Source organism: Dreissena polymorpha, chromosome 11 (assembly GCF_020536995.1).
Source record: "Dreissena polymorpha isolate Duluth1 chromosome 11, UMN_Dpol_1.0, whole genome shotgun sequence".
Taxonomy (NCBI): Eukaryota; Metazoa; Mollusca; class Bivalvia; order Myida; family Dreissenidae; genus Dreissena; species Dreissena polymorpha.
In genome coordinates this window covers 23162031-23189351 of record NC_068365.1, presented here as the reverse complement: position 1 = coordinate 23189351, position 27321 = coordinate 23162031, and the positions used below count along the sequence as shown (strand labels likewise).

Sequence of the window (27321 nt, the reverse complement as noted above, 5' to 3'; positions counted from 1 at the left end):
GTGTTATTGTTTTTATAAAAAGCAATCAAAATAGACACATTATGCCAGGTAAGCTTATATAATGCTTTTGAATAGATGATTTGAAAAATATGTTAATCAAAAATAATGCTTTAAAAAATACTCTTCGATTTTCAAAGCCAGATTATGGCCAAAATTGTAGGCAGTTTAAGATAGTACTATCTAAGGTGCCTGGATCAAATCCTGGCGACGGCCAAATTTGCTTCCCCCTTATTTCTTGATATTTTCATTAAGGATTACTTCCAGGCCTTATACCTCAGTCCCAAATAGACACCAATCATCGTTCAATCAGCGGCCGACGTATTTTTCCGCTCATCGGGCTGGCGACCGGCCGATGATCACACGGAAACCGGGCCAATTAGTAGCATCTGGCGGCGTCCGGATTTATTTTAAGTCTCACTTCATATTTTACCCGACGTTGGGCCCGGGAAGGAATCGAATTGAGATCGAAACAAGATCGGCCGCTCAACGCACGGGTATCGCCCGGCGATCGCCCGACATCGGATTCATTGAACGTGTATCGGCAAAAGTAAAGGTATTTCGCAGAGGCATATACATCGGCCGGCGACCGTCTGATTGCCGGAGGGCCTCCGCACGATGCCTGATGGACGCCGGACGTATCTCGTTATGATACACGTTAAATTTATACGACGCCGGACAACGACAGTTCGTTGATCGTCCGATCTTTTTTCGATCTCAGCACGATTCCTTTTCGCGCCTGATGTTGGGTAAAATAAACTGTGAAATAAGAAATTAATCCAGACGCCGCCCGATGCTACAAAATGACTCGATGTGCGTGCGATCATCGGCCGCCGCCATCCTGATGGGTGGAAAAAAACGTCAGCCGCTGATCGGACTGTGATCGGTGTCTATTTGTGACTGAGGTTTTAAAGTTTGTCACTCATTGGACGGCGGATGGCTCCGACGTGTCCAGTCTTCCTGATGCCATGAGATCTGACACATCGGCTGGCGACCCAATTATTTGTGACTGAGGTATTAATGAGGCTAAATTATTTAATGCCAGTGTCATAGGGAATTAAATCAAACGCTGAATTAACTTTAAACAATATTTGTTGGTAACAAAACCTTCAAATAAATTTACAAGTTCGTAGTTTTATTTACAAACAATATACAATATGAAGTCCACAAGTTTATCTCTCAGACTGCCTCAAATGTTCAAAATGTATTCCATATACTCATAATTTTGTTGACAGGTCAGTTTCTCATAGCCTGCTAAGAATATTTTTTATTATTCTCAGAATATTGGCAAAGCTCAACATAAAAGCATTCATAAAGCAAAAGGATTATCCCTTATAATAAATCCTAAAACTCCAACAATACAATAAATTCATAATGTAAGTGTACGTACGTTGATAAAACATTACAGCACACAATACAACTCTGTTGTCGTTTTTTATTAAAAACATTTCAAAGTCATTAATCATGTTACTGAGCAATAAATTCTAACATTTGTTTTACTCTATCTAAATTATGAGCTCAAAATGAAACTACATGTAAGCAGGTGAAACTTTATCCTTGAGACCTTATAAGCAATGACAATGTATCAAGTCATGTAATTCACTCTAAAGGTGTCTCACTCACAGTCTAGTCTTGATAAAAGTAAATCTTGCCTCCATTGTTTTGTCCTGGTGCATTTCCAAGCAGCTCCCCACCATTCCCACAATATCTAGAACTATGACCCAAGAGAGTCAACCCTATAACACATTTTCCCCAGAGCTATTAAGAGGCTTAAAACATTAGCACCAAGATTGCGCAATCTCCCTAATTGGCGTTGAGTTGACAGCAGCAGATAGGCCCACCTGTTGGGGAGGGGTAACTGTTGTCAATTAAAGCCTGCAACACTGTATCTGATAAGGCTGATAAAAGCATGATTTATAATGCAAGGACTTTGCTGCTCTCACAGTAGGGGAGAATACTTGGTAATGAAGTATTTTGATGTAATTTCTGATCAGTGTTGCTGTTTTGCTATCAATTTGAGAACAGCTTCTTCCTTCATGAGGATTTGTCTAACCATGTGGAAATATACATGTGGTACATATAGGTCTTGCTCTGGGAAAACAGGGCTAAATGCATGTGAATAAAGTGTTGTCTCAGATTAGCCTTTCATCTGAATCCTGAGTTGGTGGAAAGTGTTGTCTCTAATTAGCAAGTCCAGACTGCACAGGCTAATCTGGGACGCCTGTTTACACACGTATATTAAGCCCTGCTTTTCCAGAGCAAAGCTCATTTATATCATAAAATGTATACACAAGTATTTGCAAAATTTTGAATGTGAATTCTTTCACCGTCTTTGCAGGCTTGGCCACATCAAGTTCATTGATATTTCAAATTTGGACCTAATATGAAACTTTAGAAACATCACAAAAACGCATTACTTACACAGTTTTAAGAAGGGTATTTTAGTGAAAATTTCTCTAATGTTGAATGCTGACGTAAAAGTACATAATTGTAAATTGATATTTCCTAAAAAAACATAACTAGAAATTTGACACTGGACTTTGACCTATGCATGAAAAAATTCTATCCAACTAACTAAAGATTTCTATATGTTAATGTAACCAAATTAAAATTTTAAACAAATACTGTAATTGGCATCCTTATTTATCCCTTTACCAAGAATTCTACATCAAGATAAAAATATGGACTTGAATTACCTGTAATCTGTTGATTATCTTTGTTTGAGCATGTAACCCAGAGATGTTCATATAGTTATATACTTTAAATCCCAAACAATTCAAGTAACTTTAATTGAAAAATAACCAACCGTTAAAACATTAATTATTCTACGGCTTAATTAAAATAAAATAACTTATTTAGATTAGTTGGTCAATATAAATTATAATAATCAACTACATCCATCTCTCTATTTTTTGTATTTGCATGTAAAATTTTAGCTAAAGAAACTTCAGGGTACAGTTGATATAGCATTGACATACCTGTATAAAGTCGCGCCTGTCAAAAATCATAAAAAAGCGACATTTAAAGTTATGGTAGCCAGAACTAGTAACTGTTTATTAATATTTCATTATGATAAATTAATGTATAAGTAACACTAAAACGCATAAAAAGTTCACATCGAACACCAAAAAAATAACAAGAAAAACTCACCTAAAATATGTGCAGAAATTATAATCCACACATTACATCCACATAACCAGGTGTTAGCCATGGCTTCTTTAACTACTCTAACACTGATCGCTGCGAAACACTTTGCTCGTTCTGTACGAAAACCTCTGTTACTCCGTCAGTCTAAAAATAGAACAGAAAACTGATACAGAGGCTGGCCGCACCTGGTCATTTAATGAATACTCAATTAAGCGTGACGGGGTTTTATTGCACAAGCGCTAAATAAATAATCCGCCGCACACAATGGTTTGCGATAAAACACTGCTTTAGTGAAACTTTTGCGAGACGTGGAATTAAATTTTAATTAAAAATAAACAAGCATCGGTCCCATAAATTGTAAATTTCATTCAAAATTTAATACCGATCGTATGTGCGTTATTCTAGTGCATCTATTTCAGCACATCGTAAACATTTCTTTTAATACTAGTAGATCACATGCATTATCCTTACCAAACGTACAATCCATCAATTTATAAAATTAGTACGTTGTACCGACGAATTAACACACTTAATAATAATAATAAAAATAATAATAACTAATATTAATAATAGTAATACTACTAATAATGAAATTGCACACAAACACACTTTTTGTGCACACAAACACACACGATCGAAGAAATAGATAGCTAACAAATAATCTCTCACTTACGAACGAAAACTCAAACTACGCAAAAGGCCTATCGGTCATCAGCAGCGACCTTCTTAAATAATTGAACTTAAATCGCCGATGACCCTCGTATACTATGGCGTTAAATTCCTGATAAAATAAGTGTACGAAATTAACGAGGACGATCGTTTCTTAAAGCTGCATTTAACTTCATTGCAAACTACACCTACAGTATTTGTTGGTTATAAAGAACAAATTACACCAATTTGTGGTTGCGTTACGAGATCTTTCTCCTCGAGAACAAACAAACCGCACACGGTATCTTGCAAAGGAGATCCGTATTTACTTTGAAGGGTGGATGTAAATGACAGGGGCGGCTCCAGGATTTTAGGTTAGGGGAGGGGGCGGGATATTGAAAGATTTGCTGGGGGTCCAGGGGGCCGCTAGGGCCCCTGGTGGGTTCAGGTCAAAGCCCTGCTAGGGGGTCCTGGGGGGGGGGGGGCGAAGCCCCCCGTATGCTCCACGATTATGTGATTTTGAAAGGGAACTTTTCACGGTTTGGTAAATTGACAAAATTGAAAAAAGTTGTTTCAGATTCGCAAATTTTCGTTTTAGTTATGATATTTGTGAGGAAACAGTATTACTGAACATTAACCATAGTCCAATATAGCCATTATATGTATCTTTTGACGATTTGTAAACCTAAAAATTATAAAGCGTTGCAACGCGAAACGATTGAATAATTTGGAGAGTTCTGTTGTTGTCGTTTAAATTTGCGAAACTACGAAGATTGCTTTTATAAGGTATAAAATACTTTCCGTGTGTATGCCCGCCGGAATAGCCGAAAGGGCTAATGCGTTTTCACTTCAGACTAATTCCAGGACTCCGGTGGTCACTGGTTCGAGCCCTGGTACCGGCTACTTTTTTTCCTTTTTTAAATTTTATTCTTGATTTTTTACTGGAGCTTTTAAGATCGAATAATCACATTTATCAATATAAAGCATTTAATGACAAACTTCAAAATATGCCAAAATCTGTGAAAAGGCCCCTTGAAGGCTTTGACAACCACTTCTCGAGCATGTCACGCCTTATTTACTGTCATCAAAGTACCTTCTTATAATGCCAAAAAAGTGCATAGTTTATAGTTTTGGGGGTCAAGGGGTGGGGGGCGAAGACTCCCGGAAGCTCCACGATTTTAGTGATTTTGAAGGCTTTGACAAGTTTAAATAGGTGATTTACCGTTTATCTAGTTAAGTGTGAAAAATCAAACAAATTGATTTTACTTTTTTTTTAGGGGGGGGGGCGTGCGCCTCGTTCGCCCCCCATCCCCCGGAACCGCCTATGAATGATAGGCAATAACATGACATTCACAATTATACGATACCCTTTTCAATACATTTAAACTAATTCCAAATAGTTTATCAATGATGTAATGATGTTTCATGAACATGTTTACGTGTCTACCAGTCAAATACACCATCAATATACACTAGGTGTAGTGCTTCATGACCAGCTATTTAAACGTTTTTTTTTTATATATTTGAACAAGATGCCTCATTGACTTAAATGTGTTCAAATACAATATAGGGGTAGTCCATAACATATTACTTTTGTAAGTGATTATCTTGTGTTTTATTGTAATGAAGTTAAATATTCACGCCTAATCATCTGAAAAACGCTCATAATAATTATAACATATTGTGAAACGTAACGGGCGTGACAGTTTTACAGTTAATAACTATTTAAGAAATAGTAAACTCCACTGAGGTCCCTATGGCATTATAGTGACCAGCCAGGCAGCCACAAACTGTATATGGACCGAAGCCGTAGGCTGAGGTCCATATACCGTTTGTGGCTGCCTGGCTGGTCACTATAATGCCATTGGGACCTCAGTGGAGTTTACTATTTCTTATATTACACCGAAGAGTTTCCCCTTTACCATTGTACAGTGTTGTACGATTGTTTATGGTTTAACAGAGATAAACTGAAGAATCTTGCAGGAATAATGACGTCATTTCGTTAAAAAATGACGTCATTTTACAGTAAAACTGCAAATTTCGTGGTGTGTAACCCCGAACGGTCCATATACAAAAATAGTGACCGGTCCATATACTATTAGGTTCCTCTATCGCATTTTAAAGACTGAAACCGTATAGATTTAGAAGGACCAATATCTCTGAGGTGTAATATTTAAGGAATAGTAAACTCCTCTGAGGTCCCTATGGCATTATAGTGACCAGCCAGGCAGCCACAAACCGTATATGGACCGAAGCCGTAGGCTGAGGTCCATATACCGTTTGTGGCTGCCTGGCTGGTCACTATAATGCCATTGGGACCTCAGTGGAGTTTACTATTTCTTATATTACACCGAAGAGTTTCCCCTTTACCATTGTACAGTGTTGTACGATTGTTTATGGTTTAAAAGGGATAAACTGAAGAATCTTGCATGAATAATGACGTCATTTCGTTAAAAAATGACGTCATTTTACAGTAAAACAGTGCAAATTTCGTGGTGTGTAACCCCGACCGGTCCATATACAAAAATAGTGACCGGTCCATATACTGTTAGGTTCCTCTATCGCATTTTCAAGACTGAAACCGTATAGATATAGAAGGACCAATATCTCTGAGGTGTAATATAATATTATAGAATAAAGCATGCGTAGGTAGGTAGTACCAATGTTTGCCGAAGCCCCACACTCGCAACCACCTCTTATCCCCGCTCCGACTCCCAAATCATATCAGCCGAAAGCAAAATTTAAAGTAATGCCTGGCAAAATACATAATCATGTTTGTAAACTTGCATTATAACACTTGTTTCGAATGGAATTATGTTATGGTATTTAAGTATGAACGTTTTGCGCTATTATGTTATTAATTTGATTACATTATGTACATATGGCAAATCGAGATGAAATGTGAGTTTTTATTATTGATGCATATTCTGTGTAAATATTCCCAAATATTAAAATAGAGGTGAAGATGTATTCTTTCTGGAAATTAAATGTGGTCACATTGCTTTATTTAACCCATTTATCCTAGCGTCTAGAAAAATGCATGATGCGGCGTCTCATCAGGGTCTGCGCTGTTTGCTTAAAGGAATTTCTGTAAGAAATAATCTAAATATAGAAATAAATATACTAGACATCCCAAATTTTGGAAATAAATTGATCCAATTTCGAAGGATGGGAGAGTCCACTAGGCATATGGGTTAATTCAGTTGATTTTGCAATCGTTTTAAACTTAATCATGATTACATGCAATCATATAAGACACACGTCATGCGAAAATGGGTCTCAAGCCACATGCGGGCAGATTAGCTCTTGCCCATTCAGCGCATCCGCACAGTCTGATCAGGGGCTTCGGCAAATAAATGTTCGCTAATGAGACCACAAAACTTTGCATTAACCCATTAATGCCTAGTGAACTCTCCCATCCTTCTAAGTTGGATCAATTTATTTCCAAAATTAGGGATGTCTAGTATATTTATTTCTATATTTAGAACAATTTTTACAGAAATTCCTTTAAGCAAACAGCGTAGACCCAGATGAGACGCCGCATCATGCGGCGTCTCATCTGGGTTTACGCTGTTTGCAATGTCCTTTTTTCAGGACGCTATGCATGAATGGGTTAATTCAAAGCGGACATGAGCTACTCTGGCCACATAGAGCATAATACGCTTTTTTCTCAAAGCGCAGATCATAATAATCTACTACGCTTGTATTATATTATGAATACCCTAACACAGATCGTATCGAAGTTGTTTCCAGTAAACCGAGACACACGTTTAGCCGGTGGAACACTCGTTATCTGGTAACGGTAGATGACCATGCCACACCGGTATAAAGGTCATCTGGCAGACTATTCTAAAACCAAAACCGCTATCTGATTCACCCGTACCAATTAGCAACACCGCGACCAATTATTTAGCTAAACTGATGGGGATCCAGACATAAGCCCCCCAGGACAAAACCCCCCCAATGAAAAAATGAACATTTGGACAATTGCCCCCCAGAAGAAATGACAGGTAGGATATAAGCCCCCCAGTGCTTATTTTGCATCTGGACATTTGCCCCCCAGTGCTTATTTTAGAAGTGGACATTTGCCCCCCACCAGTGCCTAATTTTTAACGACATTACTCGATTGAGCAGATAATCATGTCCAATTATCACCACCTTTTAATCCTTTTGATTGATTAAATACAGAAGCCTTTAATTTTCATTAACAAGTATATGATCAAAGCCACATGTAACACCTTTAACAAGCTGATAATCCTTTTGATTGATTAATTAAAAAACAATTCAAATTCTTTAAGATGTTTGTTTTACCTAAGATTAGGCAATTAAAGTGAGTTTCTGGACCTTTTTTATTTCGAATTATAATGATCCAAGTTTCTATGATTATATATTTATGAGATATGAAATAATACTGAATCCAAATACAGAGATATACTAGTCTAATGGAAACAACATATGATATTAGCACTGGGGGGCAAATGTCCACTCCTTAAATAAGCACTGGGGGGCAAATATCCAGATGCAAAATAAGCACTGGGGGGCTTATATCCTACCTGTTATTACTACTGGGGGGCAATTGTCCAAATGTTCATTTTTTCATTGGGAGGGTTTTGTCCTGGGGGGCTTATGTCCTACAATCAAACTGATGCCACGCCGTTCGTTCGGGTCGCAATGTATATAAAGTATTACTGTTGTTGAAGGGTGTTGTTTTTGCGGGTTTACAGATCGCCAGAACGCCAACGTGAAAAAACGGCTGCCCGTTTGTCGAAGTGGTTGATACACTAGGTTCTCACCTAGGCGACCCGGGTTCAATACCCGTTCTCGGCAGCAGGTGTATTTTATTGGTGGGCACCATACGGGGTAGGTGGAGTTTAATTCGGATACTCCGGCGTCCCCATACAGCAAAAGACCACACCCAAATTGAAATCTTTCAGTACACAATACCTGGATAATGCAGCATGAATACGAATTCGTACCTACTTTAGTGAATCAAGAACGTTTATTAGGTAAGAGTGCTGGAACACACTCCGGGTCCTCACACGATGCAGCCCCAGGCGCGGACGGTCCTCATGAACTCCAAACTACAGACTCATCATGACCAAACGACCATTATATACCCAGCAGAACAACAAAAGGTTGCCAATATGACAATTACGTCATGTATTGCCCTTCTTGTTTTTTTTTCTCGTTCCCTTAAACGCGTAAAACGCCATTACGATACGGTAGAATCAGCTAATTATACCAGCAATATCGCAGACTAATGTTGTCGTTTCTGACTTATATCGAGTCCGTTACACAAGTTATACAAGTTATATTTCTAGAAGATGACTTGCTCATAATTAATTTTGTTCCATGCCATTTAATCTTTCTCAAACATCGTTTAGTTAAATGAAACTCGACCAGATGAGTATAAAGGATGCTTTCTGCCTTTGCATTTTATACCGTCTCAGAAGTTGGTAGTCAAGGAATAAAAGAGTAATACAATGTCTTAATGCTTACATGTCTTAACCTTTTCAATCGAATGCATGGTTTTCTGAAACTTTAAATGCTTCGAACTGGCCAACAGTGCCAAATAGCTGAAGGACCGACCTACCGGGTACTTTCAAACCACGCATCGTCGCAACAAAGCGATCAGCCAGTTTACACTGACTGTCCTACCAAATTAGTAAAACATAATGTCAAAAAAGGTATTTAGTGTAAACGTAGATTGAGAAGACATGCATACAACGGAAACCTTAGCAAATCAGAAACTCTCAAATGCCATTTACTTCCATGAAACATTTGGGCAATAAGCACCATGCAAATCCGGATCACAATTACATTAATATGAATCCACCATCGCCGAAATTCAGTTCTTGAAATTTTTCGCGATGATTTACGAAGCAAACGCAACTTAAAACATTATCCCATAGACGATTAAATGTACATATGTATACATTAATATTTTGGGGTATATAAAAACACTACTGATTTCCGGTTTGTATTATTGCGCACCGGATACCAGGCAATTGTTTATGATTAAAAAAGCATTTAATACAGCACCTTTCAGATTTATAGCATTACATACTTCCTCAAAACAACATTCTTTCTATTATTACAGTTATTAACGTGTGTTCCTATTCTTCTAAAAGATAAGTTTTACAATTGAGCCCAATGGGCTTTGTCTAGACAGAAAAGATACGGCACTGAATTATTATACACCAATTGTTTGAGAGGAAATTTATCTGGTTGGTGTTTGCTTCTTAAGAAATAGATAAGAAAACAATGAATTACGTTGCAAATGCTATAACGCAGTCTTCTTTATGCCCTAGAGATCGGTATGCTGGTATGTCTGCAGGGTGGTGGAAGATAATAAGCCTATTGCATTGTTTAGGTCAACCAATCATAAGTCATATGTACAGGAGCTGGCAACATTTCAAACGAGTTTAACATCAAATAGAGAACGCTATTACTAGAATCATGTAAATTAAAATACCGGCTATGAATTCAGAACAGTGTCGATTTTGAGAGCAAAAGGTCAAGGTAACAGCGTTATGCAAAATTAAAAAAAAATCTTAAACATTGCGTCTATTGACAACTTCATAACGGTACATACGTGTTTCACAAACATCTCGTGTTTAAATTTAAAAGTTTCCAAACCAAATTAAAGTTCCGGATTAATTTTGTAAGCTGAAATTAACATACAGCAATACACACCACGACAGTGATCAGCATAATACTCGTCATTGGCACTATGCATCATAATTACGAATCCTTGAGCCATATCTGATCGATCCTTGAGCCATATCTGATCGACGCCTGACCTGTTGCACAAATCGCTTCTATGACATGACATTATTATGACCCAGGCTCGTGCCACTAGCCTGCAGATGCGATTGATCAACGCATTGCAGCTCATTGTTTATTCGCAAATAATTCATGTTTATATCTCTGCCATGGTGAATGGTAATACAAATCATCTGCTGAAATTCCCTGCGCATATGAAGATATTATCAATTATCAATTTTATTGCTGTTACAAGGGTGACGTACACAAATACTTGCATTCAGCGTAACTGTGTTATTTTAGTAAACACTGCCTGGTTATGAGCATTCATGAGCGTTAAGTGTCGTCCCGCATTGGTATGTGGAGTCCGCACAGGCTAATATGGGACGTCAAATATCGTTTGTAAGGACGTTTTCGTTTAAAGGATGTCTCATCTAGACGAATCAACAGTCCAGGCGGAAAGTGTCTTCCCTGATAAGCCTTTGCGGACTGCATAGGTCAATCTGGAACGACGCTTTGTGCTAAAAAGGCCGGTTTTCCCAGAGTGTGTCTCAATTCTACTTTAGTATGTGCAGTATGTACAGCTGTAAAAGTTAACGTGTGTATCTTGAAGACGTAGTGCGCGAATCATAACATTATGAAATATGATCCTCGTTATGCGAGAATGAGATTTATACCCTCTGTGACCAACACAGGTCCAGACAAGCCTGCGGAAACTGCACAGTCAGGGCAGGAGCTACACTGTCGGTATTAAGTGACACAGAGTTTCGTCGTCTCATTGGCGGACAGGGAAGCTCCTTACCAGATTGCGCGGATGCTGAGGCTAGTCTTGAGCTTCGCTGGTCACATTTGCATGAAGCGAGTCATATATGACTCTATTTAAACATTGTTTGGCAAAGCAATTTGTTTTTGTGTGGTAGGATCGCACAGCATATAAAGTTGGATTTGTATTATCGCACACTTTCTGCAGCTGGAGATGCCATTGCCGCCCGTTGGAAACTATTGATGTTTATATACTCATACAGGCAGTGCAATGCATATAGTTTACTTATATAATAACACATCGAATACAATATTCTCATGATACAGATCTTACTAATAATGGGTTTTCCCAAATGCCATCAAAACAAGACTAGATTCGAAATAATGCATACATATTCTATTTCAGTGTTACGCGTGATTCTTGACAATCCAAACACAAACCACAATCATCAAAGCTTACTGAACAAGTACTAAAAGAACTTCTAACTTCCCATTGCCAGGAGTGGGCATTGTGTCTGGAACTTCAAATCTTATACAGAGGTTTTGGTTTGCGACCACGACGTATCATTGATAATAGAATGTGACATAAAGCAATTTCCAGTGACATTCTGGTACGATGTTCATCACGACCAAATTGAGAAAACGAGACAGCGGTCATTACATTTGGCTAGCTGTTTCAAACAAACTGTTTTTGGGTTCCCAATTAAACGTAAATAGATGTTAACACACCGGTAAGTGATGCTTTTTTCAAATAACTTGTTGACACTATTTTTCTTAAGAATTTCAACTAGTGCATAAAAGACAGATTTTTATCCCATTTTCACCGCGACATTGACGGTATAACACGTTGTGGAATATACTTGCTTGTATTCAACACTGTGGAATATACCTGTCGCGTGCACGGACTACTTTTTAAATGACGTCATGCGATATGCGCTAAAATTAGGTCGATATTGTTTGGTTCATTGATCGAATTTTAAGGTCACCCATTAAAAGAAAATGTGCATATTTTGCAGAAAAAAATATATATGACATATTCACCAAAAGAAATGTTGAAATAAAATATAAAATTACACGATTTTTGTTTTGTTATTTTTTTTATTTATATTTACTTTACCACTGAATGATTTTTCATAAGAAACAAAGTCGACAAAACTTGAGCTTCAAAATTATACGACATTATTTAGTGTAATGTGCATTGTTTATAACCAAAGCATATACTTTTGACATTTAACTTAAATATTAAGAATGTACAACAAGCCATACACATATCGCACAGTTCATGAATAATCTGCTATGTTTGCTTTCCTATTTAATTCACGTTAGGCATAGAACTGTGTAAAGTATAAGATGGTAAAAATAGCACCACACTGGAATTGGGAACGTCCCATTTTTTACACGGGTATTTTCTACTCATTTATCTGTTGTGTACTGGAATGTTTTCCATTCTTTGTGTATTTATATATTAAATTATTTTCTCGTACAATAAGTGTATATACCATAGATAAATAAAACATTGTGCAAGTTTAAACATAATTATGTTTGTATGCAGAAATCTGCAAATGCAACCGAGTTTACCAACGGCTATTATTAGATAAACTGCTCCGGTTCATTTGAACAGCAGAAATGTAGAGTAAATGACGTAGCGTGTGACGAAGAAGAAAGTTTATCGCGTTCATAAACTCATTTGAATAAAGTGATAGAATGGCATAAGGGTCTTTATTTAACTATGCTAAAATAATTATTAATGACCCTAGATGCAAAATCGTCAATTATTGAGTTAAATGGATTATTAGATGGATTTTAAAGGATAACTAAAGGTAAGATACTAGTTCTTACGTGTTTTGATTTTTGTTTGTACTTTTGTCGTTCCCTGTTCTCGGGGAAATGATTTTAACATGGGCGCCATTGATGCATCGGATCACACACGGCATACCCATAACATTATATAAAAAACACGTTCTGCGCGTCCTTAAATTCATCGTCCGAAGTCGGAAAACGTATTGCCCTGTATATTTTGTCAAATAAAGTGTCAGTCGCTGCAATTGTCTGTTTACTGGTCAAAATTGTCAAGGTCTTCGATAGCTAAAGAAACTTCAGCGTACAGTTTATTTAGTATTGACAGACCTGTACAAAGTCGCGCCAGTCAAAAATCATAAAAAGCGACATTTAAAGTTATGGTAGCCAGAACTAGGTCGTCGATGGTGTACATGTATGTTGACATCGACAGCATTTTGTCAGGAGCAATCGCCGCCATATTGGATTTTGATCATTTTCTTTCGAAAATAAAATAAATTATAGTAAAGTAAAATCTTCTTTTCGCGGTCGTAATGTGTTAAAATTCGCATACTGCGTTAAATTGAATGTAGGCATATGGTGATATTTTTACTTGTTTTACAGTTTGTGTGTGAATTTTTTAAAGACTATTTTGCGTACCAGAACAAATACATGTATATCACTACGCATGGTTACATTTGTTAGATTTTAAGCGCTTTTATGACTGAATTAGAATTATTGTTAAGGTTATTAGATCTATTTATGTTAAATGTCACGTTGAAAAAATCAAATGGGATAAATAGAATACTAGGATTAGCGTTGAATACAGAGAAGTTTATGTTGCTCGGCTCGAACACCGAAAGCGCTCGCCAAGGCTCGCGCTTCCGGCGTTCTAAGCCTCGCAACATAAACTTCTCTGTATTCAACGCTAACCTAGTATTCTCTATTTATGCTGCTTAAGGCCATGTGAAATATATCAGAATCACTGTATTTAATCAGCATGCGTTCTTTGTAAAAAAAATTATGTGTTTACTGCTCGGGTTTCTTGCACGCAACGTGAAATTGTGTCACCTATTTCGGACGTATTCAAGCATTTATTCATATACCTTAAGGTATTGGCACAAACTGCAAGAAAAACTGTCTGTTATGCACTGAAGATGTTTGCAAATGGGAGTATTTCAATAACTTGAGATGCTTGCGAAAATAAAGCTCCTTAATAGTGAGTTTACATTCTGTCCTACCCGTGTGTAAACCCCTGAAAACCACGTCGATCCTGCACCCTGTATAGCGGTGAGGTTAGCACCTTACCAGGCTAGGCTTATGCGCAAGTTGGTGTTATCCGACGTTGGGCGCATGTGGCATTAGAACAATTTTCGCAAGTCGCGGTTAATGTGTCCTTTAAGTAGTATAACGGTTCAAGTCTACGGCATTGCTTTTTGAGACCGTGACATAAATACAGATTTAACCTGAATTTAAATATGACAAATGTGTGAAATATTGCTTTTTGTGACTTATGATAGTGAAGAATGTTGGATTTCTGTTAATGGTGTACACGGTATCATGATTAAACCAGCCATTGCGGTCATATTCTCAATAATGTAATACATATGCAGGTCATGCGCTAGAATATTTGGCATCCTTGGCGAACATGTCGAACTGCGGCCTCCGCGCTCACGGCAACTAATTATTTAATTAATATTAACTTTCACACAAAAATGCTTTGCTGCCGTTTATTTCATTCGTATTAACATTCTATAGAATCTATACATGTATAATTGTATATTATGTTATTTCAAAACTTTATTGTTCGCGCTCTTGCTTTAACAAATGTAGAAACGAGATCCATTTGTTCGATGCCTCTAACAATATCATGTTCAATTGACAGAGTAGTCCAACAAGTCTTTGTTGTGGCTAGCTGTTTGCAGATATGTTTTATGTGTCTGAGCTTCGTTAAGCTTCGCGCATCTGTAGCCACACAAACTGCAAGTATCAAGAGGATTCACAGAGCTATAACAGTGTTTGGGATATATTTGTTAGATTATTTTTCAATATAAAGCTGTGTACATCCTGTGGCGATGTACAGCGGGCTACTCGTCTTGAAATGGTCTTCAGTTCGATGCTTGAATCAACAGCATCAATATCTTTGGAGTTTCCATGTTGCAAAGCTTTCTCAAGATTCAAGCCATTTTCCCTAACTTCATTGCTGGTTTTATTCTGCAAACTGTGCACATCTTAGAGGAAACAAAACACTGAACTAATTGGTTGCATCAGATTGAACCTTTATTGCTGTGTCAAGAACAGCGAAGTAATAGTTTTCTTTGAAATCGTTCAATCCATTTAGTACTAAATGGCGGCATTTTTATATTTATATTTTTACGCAGTTCATAGTGCCGCTCCATACATTTGCCGCCCTAACTGGCCGCATAGTTCGCCGAGTGATTAAACCGGATCTGTGCCTATGGTTTTTGCAACCTGTAAATTATATTTTATATCACGTTTTGTTATAAAGAACCTAACCTCAAAGACCCATTCTCAACATCTTAAAGGACCACTGTCGGTAAGAAGCAAGCAAAGCAGTAATTGTGGCGATATATCGTAGAAGGTTCGACCGACATTGGTGGAATGTCAGAATATCAACGGCTCGCCTTCCGGCACATTGTTTAATAACTCTCGGAGATTTTCGTTACATATATGACTGCCGGCACCCTCCGAGATTTTTGTTACAGATACGGCTCCGTGCGACGATGGAGTAACGCGGAATAATTTGGCATCGGAAATGAAGCTTTACCTCTGGCAATCGATGATTGTATCTTTTCTTCATTTCCGAATGATAAATAGTCACCAAGTTTCAGAGGTGTTATTCTTCCGTTCATCAAGGTTATATGTCTGAGAAAATACTGCTAGTCATGTATTGATTCATGACAGCGTTATTTGTTATTATTTATATTAAAATGTACTGCTATAATAATTTTGATATATTATGCTCTTTTCTTGCGTATTCGAATACTTAAAATTAAATTGAATTTTCAAACTGACTTAAAACAGTTTCAACACAAGTGAGACGTGTGACAATTGTGTGCATTTTCAATGAAATGAAGAGAAAGTAGTTTACATGTCAGATATTTCCCACGGATCAAACCAACTTAATAAAACCACCGAGCAACCCTGATCTGTTCGTATCTTTACTTTCAATGTGTTCAGTTATAATTTTATTGAAACAAAAGTTTTGTTATGATTGTGATATATTTCATTTAGAAAATATTCTTAAAATATAATTCACATTAACATTCTGTTTAAAAATGGATGTTTTTCCAAATTATTGGCATTTACACAAAACGCAGAAACGCTTGCAAAATTTCATAACAATTCTATTTTGTTCACATCAAAACCAACAAATCAGTCGTTCATCGGAATGTATGCGTTAGAGATTTCTAAATAAAAATAAATAACTTTCGTTTTATCAGAAATACACAATTCAACAAAAAAATGGGGTCGTCGTTATCTATGAAAGAATGAAACTAAAGGAAAGAATGATATACAATTCTGCTTGAAAAAACAAACAATGTTTCCTCTTGTACTAACTGAAGCGAATAACCTTGGCCGAGCGAACTTTTCTCACTTCTTCCGCTTAATTTGAAGTAACAAAATGGAATATAGAATCTAATGTTTGCTCAGCGAATTCCTCTCATTTCTAAGAATAATGCTCAATTTTTCAAGAAGGTAATAATGGGCCTTATTTTACACGCACTTGCTATGCAACGCCGCTGAAAATGCTGCCAGTACCCAGTTTCAGGGTTTTCTAAAACTGAAGACTGCATTCAAGCAGGGGACCAAAGCGCCCGCGGAATGCTAGAGTAATTGAAGAGTGAATGAAAACTGACAGCTGGCACGCGGCACGTGTGCTCGTGCATTCCGCGCTGACATAAAAAAGCAACGTGCTTGAAAGCGGAGCTTTGAGTTACTCGAGCGGCATATATGCGTCAGATACTCTGATGATGTAAAGTGTAAAGACAAATAACTTTTTACGTTCACCTTGGATTTTATAACTTCATTGACGAAAGCAACAACAACAACAACAGCAGCAGCAGCTACTACTTCTACTACTACTACTTCTACAACAACAACTACTACTACTACTACTACTACTACTACTACTACTACTACTACTACTACTACTACTACTACTACTACTACTACTACTACTACTACTTATAACGACAACAACATGGTCGATAAGCATTTACGTTTGCATAACGTGAACGTTAACACAAATCGGATTTGTTTTACAATGCGTAAGACCGTGGGTTGTTATTTATTTAATTTAACTTTTTAATTTTAAATTATACTTCCGATATAGCGTTGTGGCAAAAATAATGTTCATGCGTATGGATGTTAACAAAAATCAAAAATTACCTTTACTTAAAGAGACCGCAAAAATTCGCAATTTTAAAATGAATATATTCATTAGACCTTACTTTTCCGTCAAATTTTCATTCATCCCGAAACGATTTATCAGGTTGTCGGACACTATGTCTGATATTTTATTTAAGCTTTCGGGAAGCCTGCCGGTGTACAACGTCCTTTCATCCTCACAAAGTGTGATGCGGCTTTTATTGCTAGGTCATTTCACCTATAGGTACGTCATTTCGTTTAGACAAATTTGATAAAAACGTTTTTTACATTTGCAGTACATTTTTAGCTACGAGGTTTCCTATCAGGACGAATTGTCGTACCTCATTAAAATGACAAAACTGTGGTGACGAAATATCGTAGCCACCATTTCTGAATATCAGTATAACGTATCAGTATGACTTACGCGTCTACGGCTTATACCGTATTTTGCAGCTTCATTTGTTTGGTATTTTTACAGAATTTCAATTTCTAAAACACCGTTATAAAAAATATGACGGTTTTTTCTCTCTCCTGAAAAGTTGGCATTTTGTAGCTACGAGATTTGTGAAGCTTCTGGAAACAATGGCACAGCTTACGCCGCACATGTCAACTCACATGACGATATCTGAACGTATTATGCCGCACATGTCAACTCACATGACGATATCTGAACGTATTATGCCGCACATGTCAACTCACATGACGATATCTGAACGTATTATGCCGCACATGTCAACTCATATGACGATATCTGAACGTATTATGCAATATATGCCGCACATGTCAACTCACATGACGATATCTGAACGTATTATGCAATATATGCATAATGAACAACTGAAATAAATCCGACTTAGTTAATAATAACTAAAACTACGACGTAATGCATCTGTAATTACAACGCTACGTGGATTGAGTAAAAAAACTAAAAACGCAAACTTTTATACATACAGTAGGCAGCGATCTTACTTTAAGAACTGAAATGTATATACGCTTTCTTAATTATGCTTATTTGTAAATGTCATCGGGCTATGTAAGCAATAATTAACATTCATTTTTCGTTTTGGCATTTACATATGGCTGCCGTAAAAACGAGAAATGCAAACGGCAGAAAAAATAGTAACGACCGCATAAGTATAACAGCAATAATGACAGTCAAAATTCTAAAAACTTACATATTCATGCGACTTGTCGCTTATACATAACTATTCCATCTATTTATTCCCGAATTTTGAAACTCTTGTGCATACACTAAATGCTTCCACAAAATTTCCAACGGGGGCACAGATATCAACACCCATCATAAACAACAATACATGTAACACTGCAGAGCAAACATGTATATCTGATTATCGGCCATGAATCACCCCGTCCGATACTCCCGGCTTAGCGAGAGGCACATTAGTAATATCCGAAGATCTCCGACGCCATAAGATATCCCAAGATCTTCTGTCGACGTCTTCCTACTTCGACGATTTATCGTTAAGGGAATTAGGATGCTATCGTATGTACCGGTTGCACCATCGCATGATATATGATACAATATGTGTACATTGTGAAAATGTAAACTATTAATTCGCATAATTAAGAAATAAAACATGGCGGTAGTCCAACTTGTTGACGCTCTCAAATATAAAGCTACTTTTTATATTGTTAATATTTGGAGCAACATGACGATAGCCTCCAAAATACCACAGCGAAGCCATAATTACAAGTATCATGCTTATTTACTTACTTTTCGAATTACTTGCACAATCCGCCAATACTTGTATTTTCAAACTGCAAAAACATTCGAACTCGTTTGATACCACATCCTTATTGTACATACATATGGGAGTTTGTGGAACATCAACACAGCACCACTTCAGATATTGCATTGCGTTGCTATGTATTAGAATCACGCTGTTATATTCTTGAAGTCTATCAAATGATAGATTTCCTCTTTCCGTTTTCTCTTAGAAGTCTTGCAGTGTTAAATACAAGCGTTTGCAGTGTGATACACGTACTTTTATACACCACACCCATACACGTAAATCTTTGCTTTCAAATAAAGAAACTCGTCTGTCGATTTCACTACATGTGTTTATTGTAATACACTGTATTGTTTTATCCTTTGCAATTCCATTCTTTAAATAACACCATAATAGTTTGAATTAAATGCTATAGGACATAAACCCTATGTAATATTCCAACATATATCCTAAATCACCACCAACAAAAGCAATCTTTTAGCACACCCATACAATACAAAACATGCACGCAACTTTATTTTCCTCACACAGTCGTACCAATAATGCAAATCTGAAATATGAGGTAAACATTTGCATAAGGATATCCAATTTTCATCAATGATGTATAATTCCCTCACGTGCTACACGACAGCATCGTAAATACGAAACTCATACACAGATCGCTGAGACTTTCTCAAGGACCTCTTAATGTTCTCATATATAATGCACATGCCAATCATGTATGATTTTCTGTATGTATATTTAATGCATGCACTCTATCTGTACTTAAAATTATAACGCATTTTAAGTTATCAGTACAGATAAAAAATATGTACCATTTATGATTATTATTATTGTTATCACACCTACTATCTATTAAACCCGATTTTCGTCCGTCGTTAACTTACTATAAATTATATTGGCAGTATAGCAAACTATAACACAAATATGTACATCAATTTAGACTAGACACACATTTTCTCTAGGCAAATGTTTTGATTTATGGATACGGCTTTCCCATTTCGGATAAATTGGTCTACACAACATAGACTTTTTTTACAGTAGGTCTACACGATTAGTATAATGTTCAAAATATAATCATTTCTTGTTTGTCTTCTTTCCAATTAAGCAAAATATTCAGGGTCTTGCAAGAAAAAAATACCCAGGGTCTAACAATAAATAAAATATTTAATAATTGATATGAAGTATATCGTGACAGTATTTGGAGCAAATTTACATCATAACCTGTTTTGATACAATCTACAAGTTAGGATTTTGTTTCGTATAGAATTGTTTAAATCTCTTCAATATTTGCTTTCAAAAGAGAGAGAGAGAGTACACCAATAATAATAAAAACCAACGAACTGTAAAACATTTTACGGCGTTGTCAATCGTCATAATATTATTCCCTTTTAATTACAAATACAAGACCCGAAAATTTTCTACAATAGCCATTTCTAAAGTTTTCACAATTAATGCTTAGAATAAGATTTTATGAGAATTGTACTTTTCTTTATTTCTATTTAAAACGAACTAGTTGCTGTATTGTCATTAATCTTGCCAAGAGCAGTGCATTACATGGCGTTGCCAGGGAGGTTTTATCTCGCGAAATGTATTGTTTATCAGTCAATTTCGAAGACCGTAGATTTTTTTTTTTCGCTATTCTATGTAAAGTCTATGCATACTAGAATTATATTGGGGCTGCGTCGTGACAATACCTGCCATCGTTTCAATGATGATGTCAATGGAAAAACACGCTTAAAGTTGAGTAATTTCTTTGATCCGAGAAATATTCAAATGTATCTTGTAAAAATAAGTATAATATCCTTTACCAGGAATTTTGAAAATGGTAAGGTAATAGAGATTCAGTAATGGAGGTACGGATGTTTGATGAATTTAAAAGTGATTATATATATATATTTCCGTCCAAATACGACTGTAGCATTAACAGTGTTAACCCGAAAGTTCAGCAAATACACTTTAAGTGTATACCGTCCACAGTGATATGTTTGATTGAATATTCAGATATAATGTATGTCGTTTCTTCATTTTATTAATATTTTACATTAAGCGCATTTCGCTCTATTATTATGGTATGTTATTCCTGAATTTGATTAAAAAATGAAATCCGATTTCATCAATACTCGCTTAACTGGCGTGTATATTTGTGTCGTACACTCGTTCTGTCATCGCGGCGACTTTCAAACCCGCCAACACAGCAACATGAGATAACGACAGATATGCTTGCCAAACGACTAAATGGCGATTAAAGACGCAATTGTAGCATTGCCCTCACCCAATGGTTTGTTATTCTGGTATATTGTAGTTATTTGGAATTTGGCGTGTCGACGGGTTTGACAGTCGCCAACACGACAGAACAGCGAACTAGAACGACAAATATACCCGTCAGAACGACAAAAAGGGCGACACATAGTCATGTTATAGTTGTCTTACTGAGGCCGTTTTCGTCGTTCTGATGGGTATATTTTTTTCTTTCGTTGCACCACATGGCGTGTTTTCGACGTTCTTAAAACACGCCATAACGATATGGCAGAATTTTGTCATCAAAGTATTCACTATATTATTAAATTTCTATCGTAATTGCACATTTGCGCGATAATAAAAAACATCATGTTGGTAAATCTTTATTTGAATAAGACGCAACAAAATTTAAAATCTTGGAGTGTAAATAAATATATCCTTAATCATTAACTTAAAGCCATCTTGCAAGAAATCCATGCCGCGCTTAGATCAGAAATGAAACATTAATTTTCCTCAGCAATGTTGACTCAACAACGGAAAAGTTAAATATGAGCTTAACATTTTGAATATGATAAATCTAACCCATGTTCAAGTATGAAATAAGCAATATCGCGTGCTATACGGAAGTGTCTGCAATCAACGATTGTTTAAAGGAAATGTACATAGAAATCGCTCAAGCTATCTAAATAACCTTATTACATTTTCGCATCATACTGTGAATGATACGTGTTTAAAATGCACAAATCTATGTTTATTTAAACAAACTAACCATATTCGTGTATCGTTCAATATTATATTATTTACCATTATACTAATAGTTACCATGCCTCCCAAAATATAAGTATTTACATGTCCGCGTTTTCAAAATAATGATATTTGAGGTTAAATAAACAAAAACAAAAGCATTTGTTCCTGGATTTATGTTCATTCATGTGTGCATCTCTTATATGAACACACATTGCCCCTTTTTAATGTATGGTTCCTACTTATACATTTCGGATATATAGGCCCCTACACACCCTTGATACATACTACTATAGTCAATACATGGACATACTACTATAGTCAATACATGGACATACTACTATAGTCAATACATGGACATACTACTATAGTCAATACATGGACATACTACTATAGTCAATACATGGACATACTACTATAGTAAATTCATGGACATACTACTATAGTCAATTCATGGACATACTACTATAGTCAATTCATGGACATACTACTATAGTCAATTCATGGACATACTACTATAGTCAATACATGGACATACTACTAAAGTCAATACATGGACATGCTACTATAGTCAATTCATGGACATACTACTATAGTCAATTCATGGACATACTAATATAGTCAATTCATGGACATACTACTATAGTCAATTCATGGACATACTACTATAGTCAATTCATGGACATACTACTATAGTCAATTCATGGGCATACTACTATAGTCAATTCATGGACATACTACTATAGTCAATTCATGGACATACTACTATAGTCAATTCATGGACATACTACTATAGTCAATTCATGGGCATACTACTATAGTCAATTCATGGACATACTACTATAGTCAATTCATGGACATACTACTATAGTCAATTCATGAACATACTACTATAGTCAATTCATGGACATACTACTATAGTCAATTCATGGACATACTACTATAGTCAATTCATGGCAAAGCAGAGGGAGTCCTTATCTGGCTCTACTTTTGACCTTTATTTCATAAAGTTTATATTCATACTTAACATTGTATATACTCGCCATATGTCTGTGTTTCCGTTTAAAGTGTAAGTGAATTATATCATAGCGCTAACGTTATAGTTCAATGTATTTGCTTCATTCATTGCTGTTTAATGAAGATGTGAAATGTTTAAAAATAACAAAATCAAAGCCTCGCATATGTCTAGGACATAACATCGCGAGCAAAATTAATGCATTACTCCTGTACATTACTATGAGCCTCGCTCTGGGAAAACCGGGTTTATGCATGTCCGCACAGGCTATTCTGAGACAATACTTTATGCGAATGCATAAGCACTTCATTGCTACAGCGTTTGGCACCAGCAGGACACAGCCGCTGTGAGAAAACGATCGTTGGCCTAATTTGCTGGGTCATATACGCCATTAATGATTTCCGCTCTCAAGAAATATGACCGGCAGCGAACAAGTGGTCGACGTGGTGTTCTGAAGTCAGCGAAACATTTATAATATATGTTTGAAGGTTAAATGTACGATGGAAGTAATTTTACATTCTGCTTTTCGCGAACTGTCTCTCGGTATGTGGTCCATATTTTTCAATTATTAGTTTGTGAATGAAAGAAATGAATGTGTGTAAACTCAGAACTTAAACATACAAGCGCTTACAGCACATACCAGTTTGAATTCTTTGAAATGATATTTTGGATAAGTATAGCCATACACAGGAATCATGTATATTTACAAATTGCTGTTGCTTCCTCGTATGATGCATTCTGCAAGGAATATTTCTTATAGACATTGCACTATTTCATATATTCCATAAATACTAAATATTTGATTATATCCTTGATATTTCCCTGTATCATCCTGAGTGTATCCCATTACCCACATGTTCCATATATATTGAATATACTAGTTAAATCGTCGATATTTCCCTGCATCCTGATTGTTTCCCATGACCCCTAAGCAGCAATGAGTAATGGCTGAGCATCATAAAAGTGCAGTAAGAAATGAGGCGCGTCTTGGAATGATTGATTGATTTTGCACGACTTTCAGTCATTCACAAAATGTGTAACGTAATTCTCTGATATTTTACGCTAACGCGAAGAGCAGATCGAAACAAACCCGTTACGTGAATTCGTACTCGTCAATGGAGAAACGATTAGTTGAGTCAATGTTGATTATTAACGGCTAAAAGGAAAATTCACACGAACGATTAAACAATTATTGTTACGTACCGCTTCCGAGATTTTCTTTATTTTGAAAGTCCAGTATTAAGTGCATACTTAAACTTATTCATGAAAAACATAAAAAGTTGTTTGATTTTATTATTTAATACATATAAATAAATTTCATCATACAGATGGTTTAAGGCTATTAATATGTATTATGCATGTACCATAAAACAATTAGCTAGCAACTGCAAATAGCTGTCCAGGCGACAAGAACAGCGGCAGGTCTGTCCGTTCTACGAGCCGATCAAACGATTGATGATTTTTTTTAAACATCTGCATTACGTCTCAGTAAAATAAATATAACTGAACAGTCAAAAGTCATATCAAGATAGATTTACCAGTATATCCGTGTGAATTAATTTCAAGAAACTCATTTGAATGGACTAGGTCTTGATTATTTTTTCTCTTTGAAATATATTGCTTATTATTGAATGCTTGTATTATAGACTGGTTACAGGTTATTCGTTTTGTTGAAACAAAAAACAACTTCTTTTAAACAAAGATCCACGAAATTGTTTTTGCTTCGAAAGCATAACTTTCCTTAAATAAATAAACCATCAAGCAAAATCATGATTTGATGAACATTCTCTGTTTGAACCGTGCCGACCGTCATTCTCGTTCCGAGTAGTTGGGTATCATCTGACCAATGTATCTTTGGTAATCACATTATTTTCAACCTTTACTCTATAAGACTCGGTTGGCAAGTTTAGTGATATTCACTACATTATCACTAAACCTGACAACCGAGATCTCATCAGACTACCAGCTTTGTGAAAGTGACCACCAATTAACTTGCCGAGGAGCTTAAATTACTCGTGTTATAAGCGATGTCGCACGTTAAGGATGCGACACTAATCCGAGACCTTTATCACGATTGCATTGATTGTATTGCGAATGTTATCATTGTTGTCATCCATGATAGAATTGCGGTGAACTTTTCGAAATCGACTTGCCTCAATGCAGACTTTTTCTACGAGGAAACGCCATGTTTATTTGGCTGTTGGGTATCGTGGTTTATTTTTTGACTTTGTGTTGTTAAAAGGTAATCATATTTTGGTATATATCATCAAATATTATATTCATATACGCGGAAAGTATATTAATGCAAAACAACATAGAATACTTTATTTGATGCCTATGCATATCGGTTGCATAGATCCCCGATCATTCTTCAGAATGTTTTGTAACAGTTAGAATATGTTAAATGTCAAGCATAAAATAGGACATTGTGTTGCGTTTGCAGGCTTTCTACTGGCCCCTACTTTTCCTACTTTTCCCTACTTTTTTTTCTTAACCCTACTTTTCCCTACTTTAAAAAAAAGCCCTATTATCCCTACTTTTTCATTTTGCAAGTAAAATAAATAAAATGTAAAATGAAGGCTTACATGATAATCTTCTTTAGATATTTTGCAGAATTTCCATCCATTATGAATCTTTTGTAATGAGTACAGTTCAGATGTGTTGGGGGATCACCTTGTGATGTCCATCATTGAAAGCATCATGGTTCCTTGGCTAGTCAGTACAGACATACTTGTCTTAAGGTAAGATAATATCTTTTTACACTGTGAATATACATGTATGTTCTATTTAATCATAACATATGTGCTTCTTGAAATAGAGGTGACAGATATGCCGCTTCATCTAGACTTTACACAGCCAAGTTTCTTTTTTTCCCCAATGATGCTTCTAACTGATGGAACCCACAAATGTCATGCTGTGTTTTAAACCTCATGGATTAAATTTGTAATTGCAGATGCTGCTTTCCTTTCTTACAAAATACATTTAAGTTTATATGTTAAGCTTGCTTTTCCTAACTGTTATATTATTCATAAATAATGTTGTATGACCCCCACAAAAAAGGGAGGGGTTGATTTGCCATTGTTTGTCTGTCCGTCCATCTGGCTGTCCATAGCCCAAAGTTTGTGTCGTGCAGAACTCAAAAGTATAACTGCTAGTGCCATCTTTCTGCGAATAGTCATCAGCATGTAAAATTGTATACCGGAGTATTTTGATGCAAGTGTATCAGATATCTATGGAGTTATGGCCCCTGATTTAGCAAACGATAGGAATCTTTTTGACAGAACCAAATTGTGGGGGCAGCTGTGTCCTATGGGTACACATCTACTTTAAAATTAATAAATTGATTAGAATTTGATTAACACTGTGGCCTTTTTAGTTTGATATAAGACTCTGCATTGACCAACTGCTTTGATCAGCCTTGATTTGCTTTGTGTCAATACTATGTTGCAGCAGTGACATACTAACAACTTTGATCCATACAATGTCCATTTTAATACTATAACTAGTCAGTTTCACTAGCATAAAAATATTTGGTTACCACTCTTAATCATTCAATTTGTATATGCATTTGCGTTAAATGGTAGACGTTTGTGTTTACTAAATTCTTTAGCACATTCATCGTCAATATTGGCTGTATTTAGGTTTGAAAAAACATATTTTTTTAGACCTCATTTTAACTTTTTGTGCTCTGAGAATAGCAGTATTTTGTCCCTCAAAATGTCTAGAATTTGTTTTTGGTCGGGGGGTTTCGCTCCCTAGCCTCCCTACCAGGGCCTTGCCCTGGACCCATAAGGGGGCCTAGGCAGCCCCCTTGATCCCCGGCCTAATCGGTTATAACTATTCCGAATAATCCTTTGTTTGCAATCATAATGACAACCCTGTATGCTTTGAAACTTATTAGCTCATCTATTTAAAAAAAAAAATGAGCTATTGTCATCACGTCGGCGTCGGCGTCCGGTTAAGTTTTGCGTTTAGGTCCACTTTTCTCAGAAAGTATCACTGCTATTGCATTCAAACTTGGTACACTTACTTACTATCATGAGGGGACTGGGCAGGCAAAGTTAGATAACTGTGGCGTGCATT

The 27321-nt window shown here is 36.3% G+C and overlaps 1 protein-coding gene across 1 annotated transcript in view; it reads right to left on the bottom strand.

Annotated features, from left to right (window-relative positions):
• Positions 1–19992, bottom strand: part of LOC127850972 (uncharacterized) — a 63645-nt gene extending 43653 nt beyond the window's left edge. The window contains exons 1-2 of the mRNA XM_052384372.1: positions 19223–19992; positions 3148–3288 (exon numbers count right to left, since the gene is read on the bottom strand). Of these exons, the coding sequence (XP_052240332.1) occupies positions 3148–3208 (61 nt within the window). The 5' untranslated portion in view covers positions 3209–3288; positions 19223–19992. The remainder of the gene's footprint in view (positions 1–3147; positions 3289–19222) is intronic.
• Between the last annotated feature and the right edge of the window lie 7329 nt (positions 19993–27321).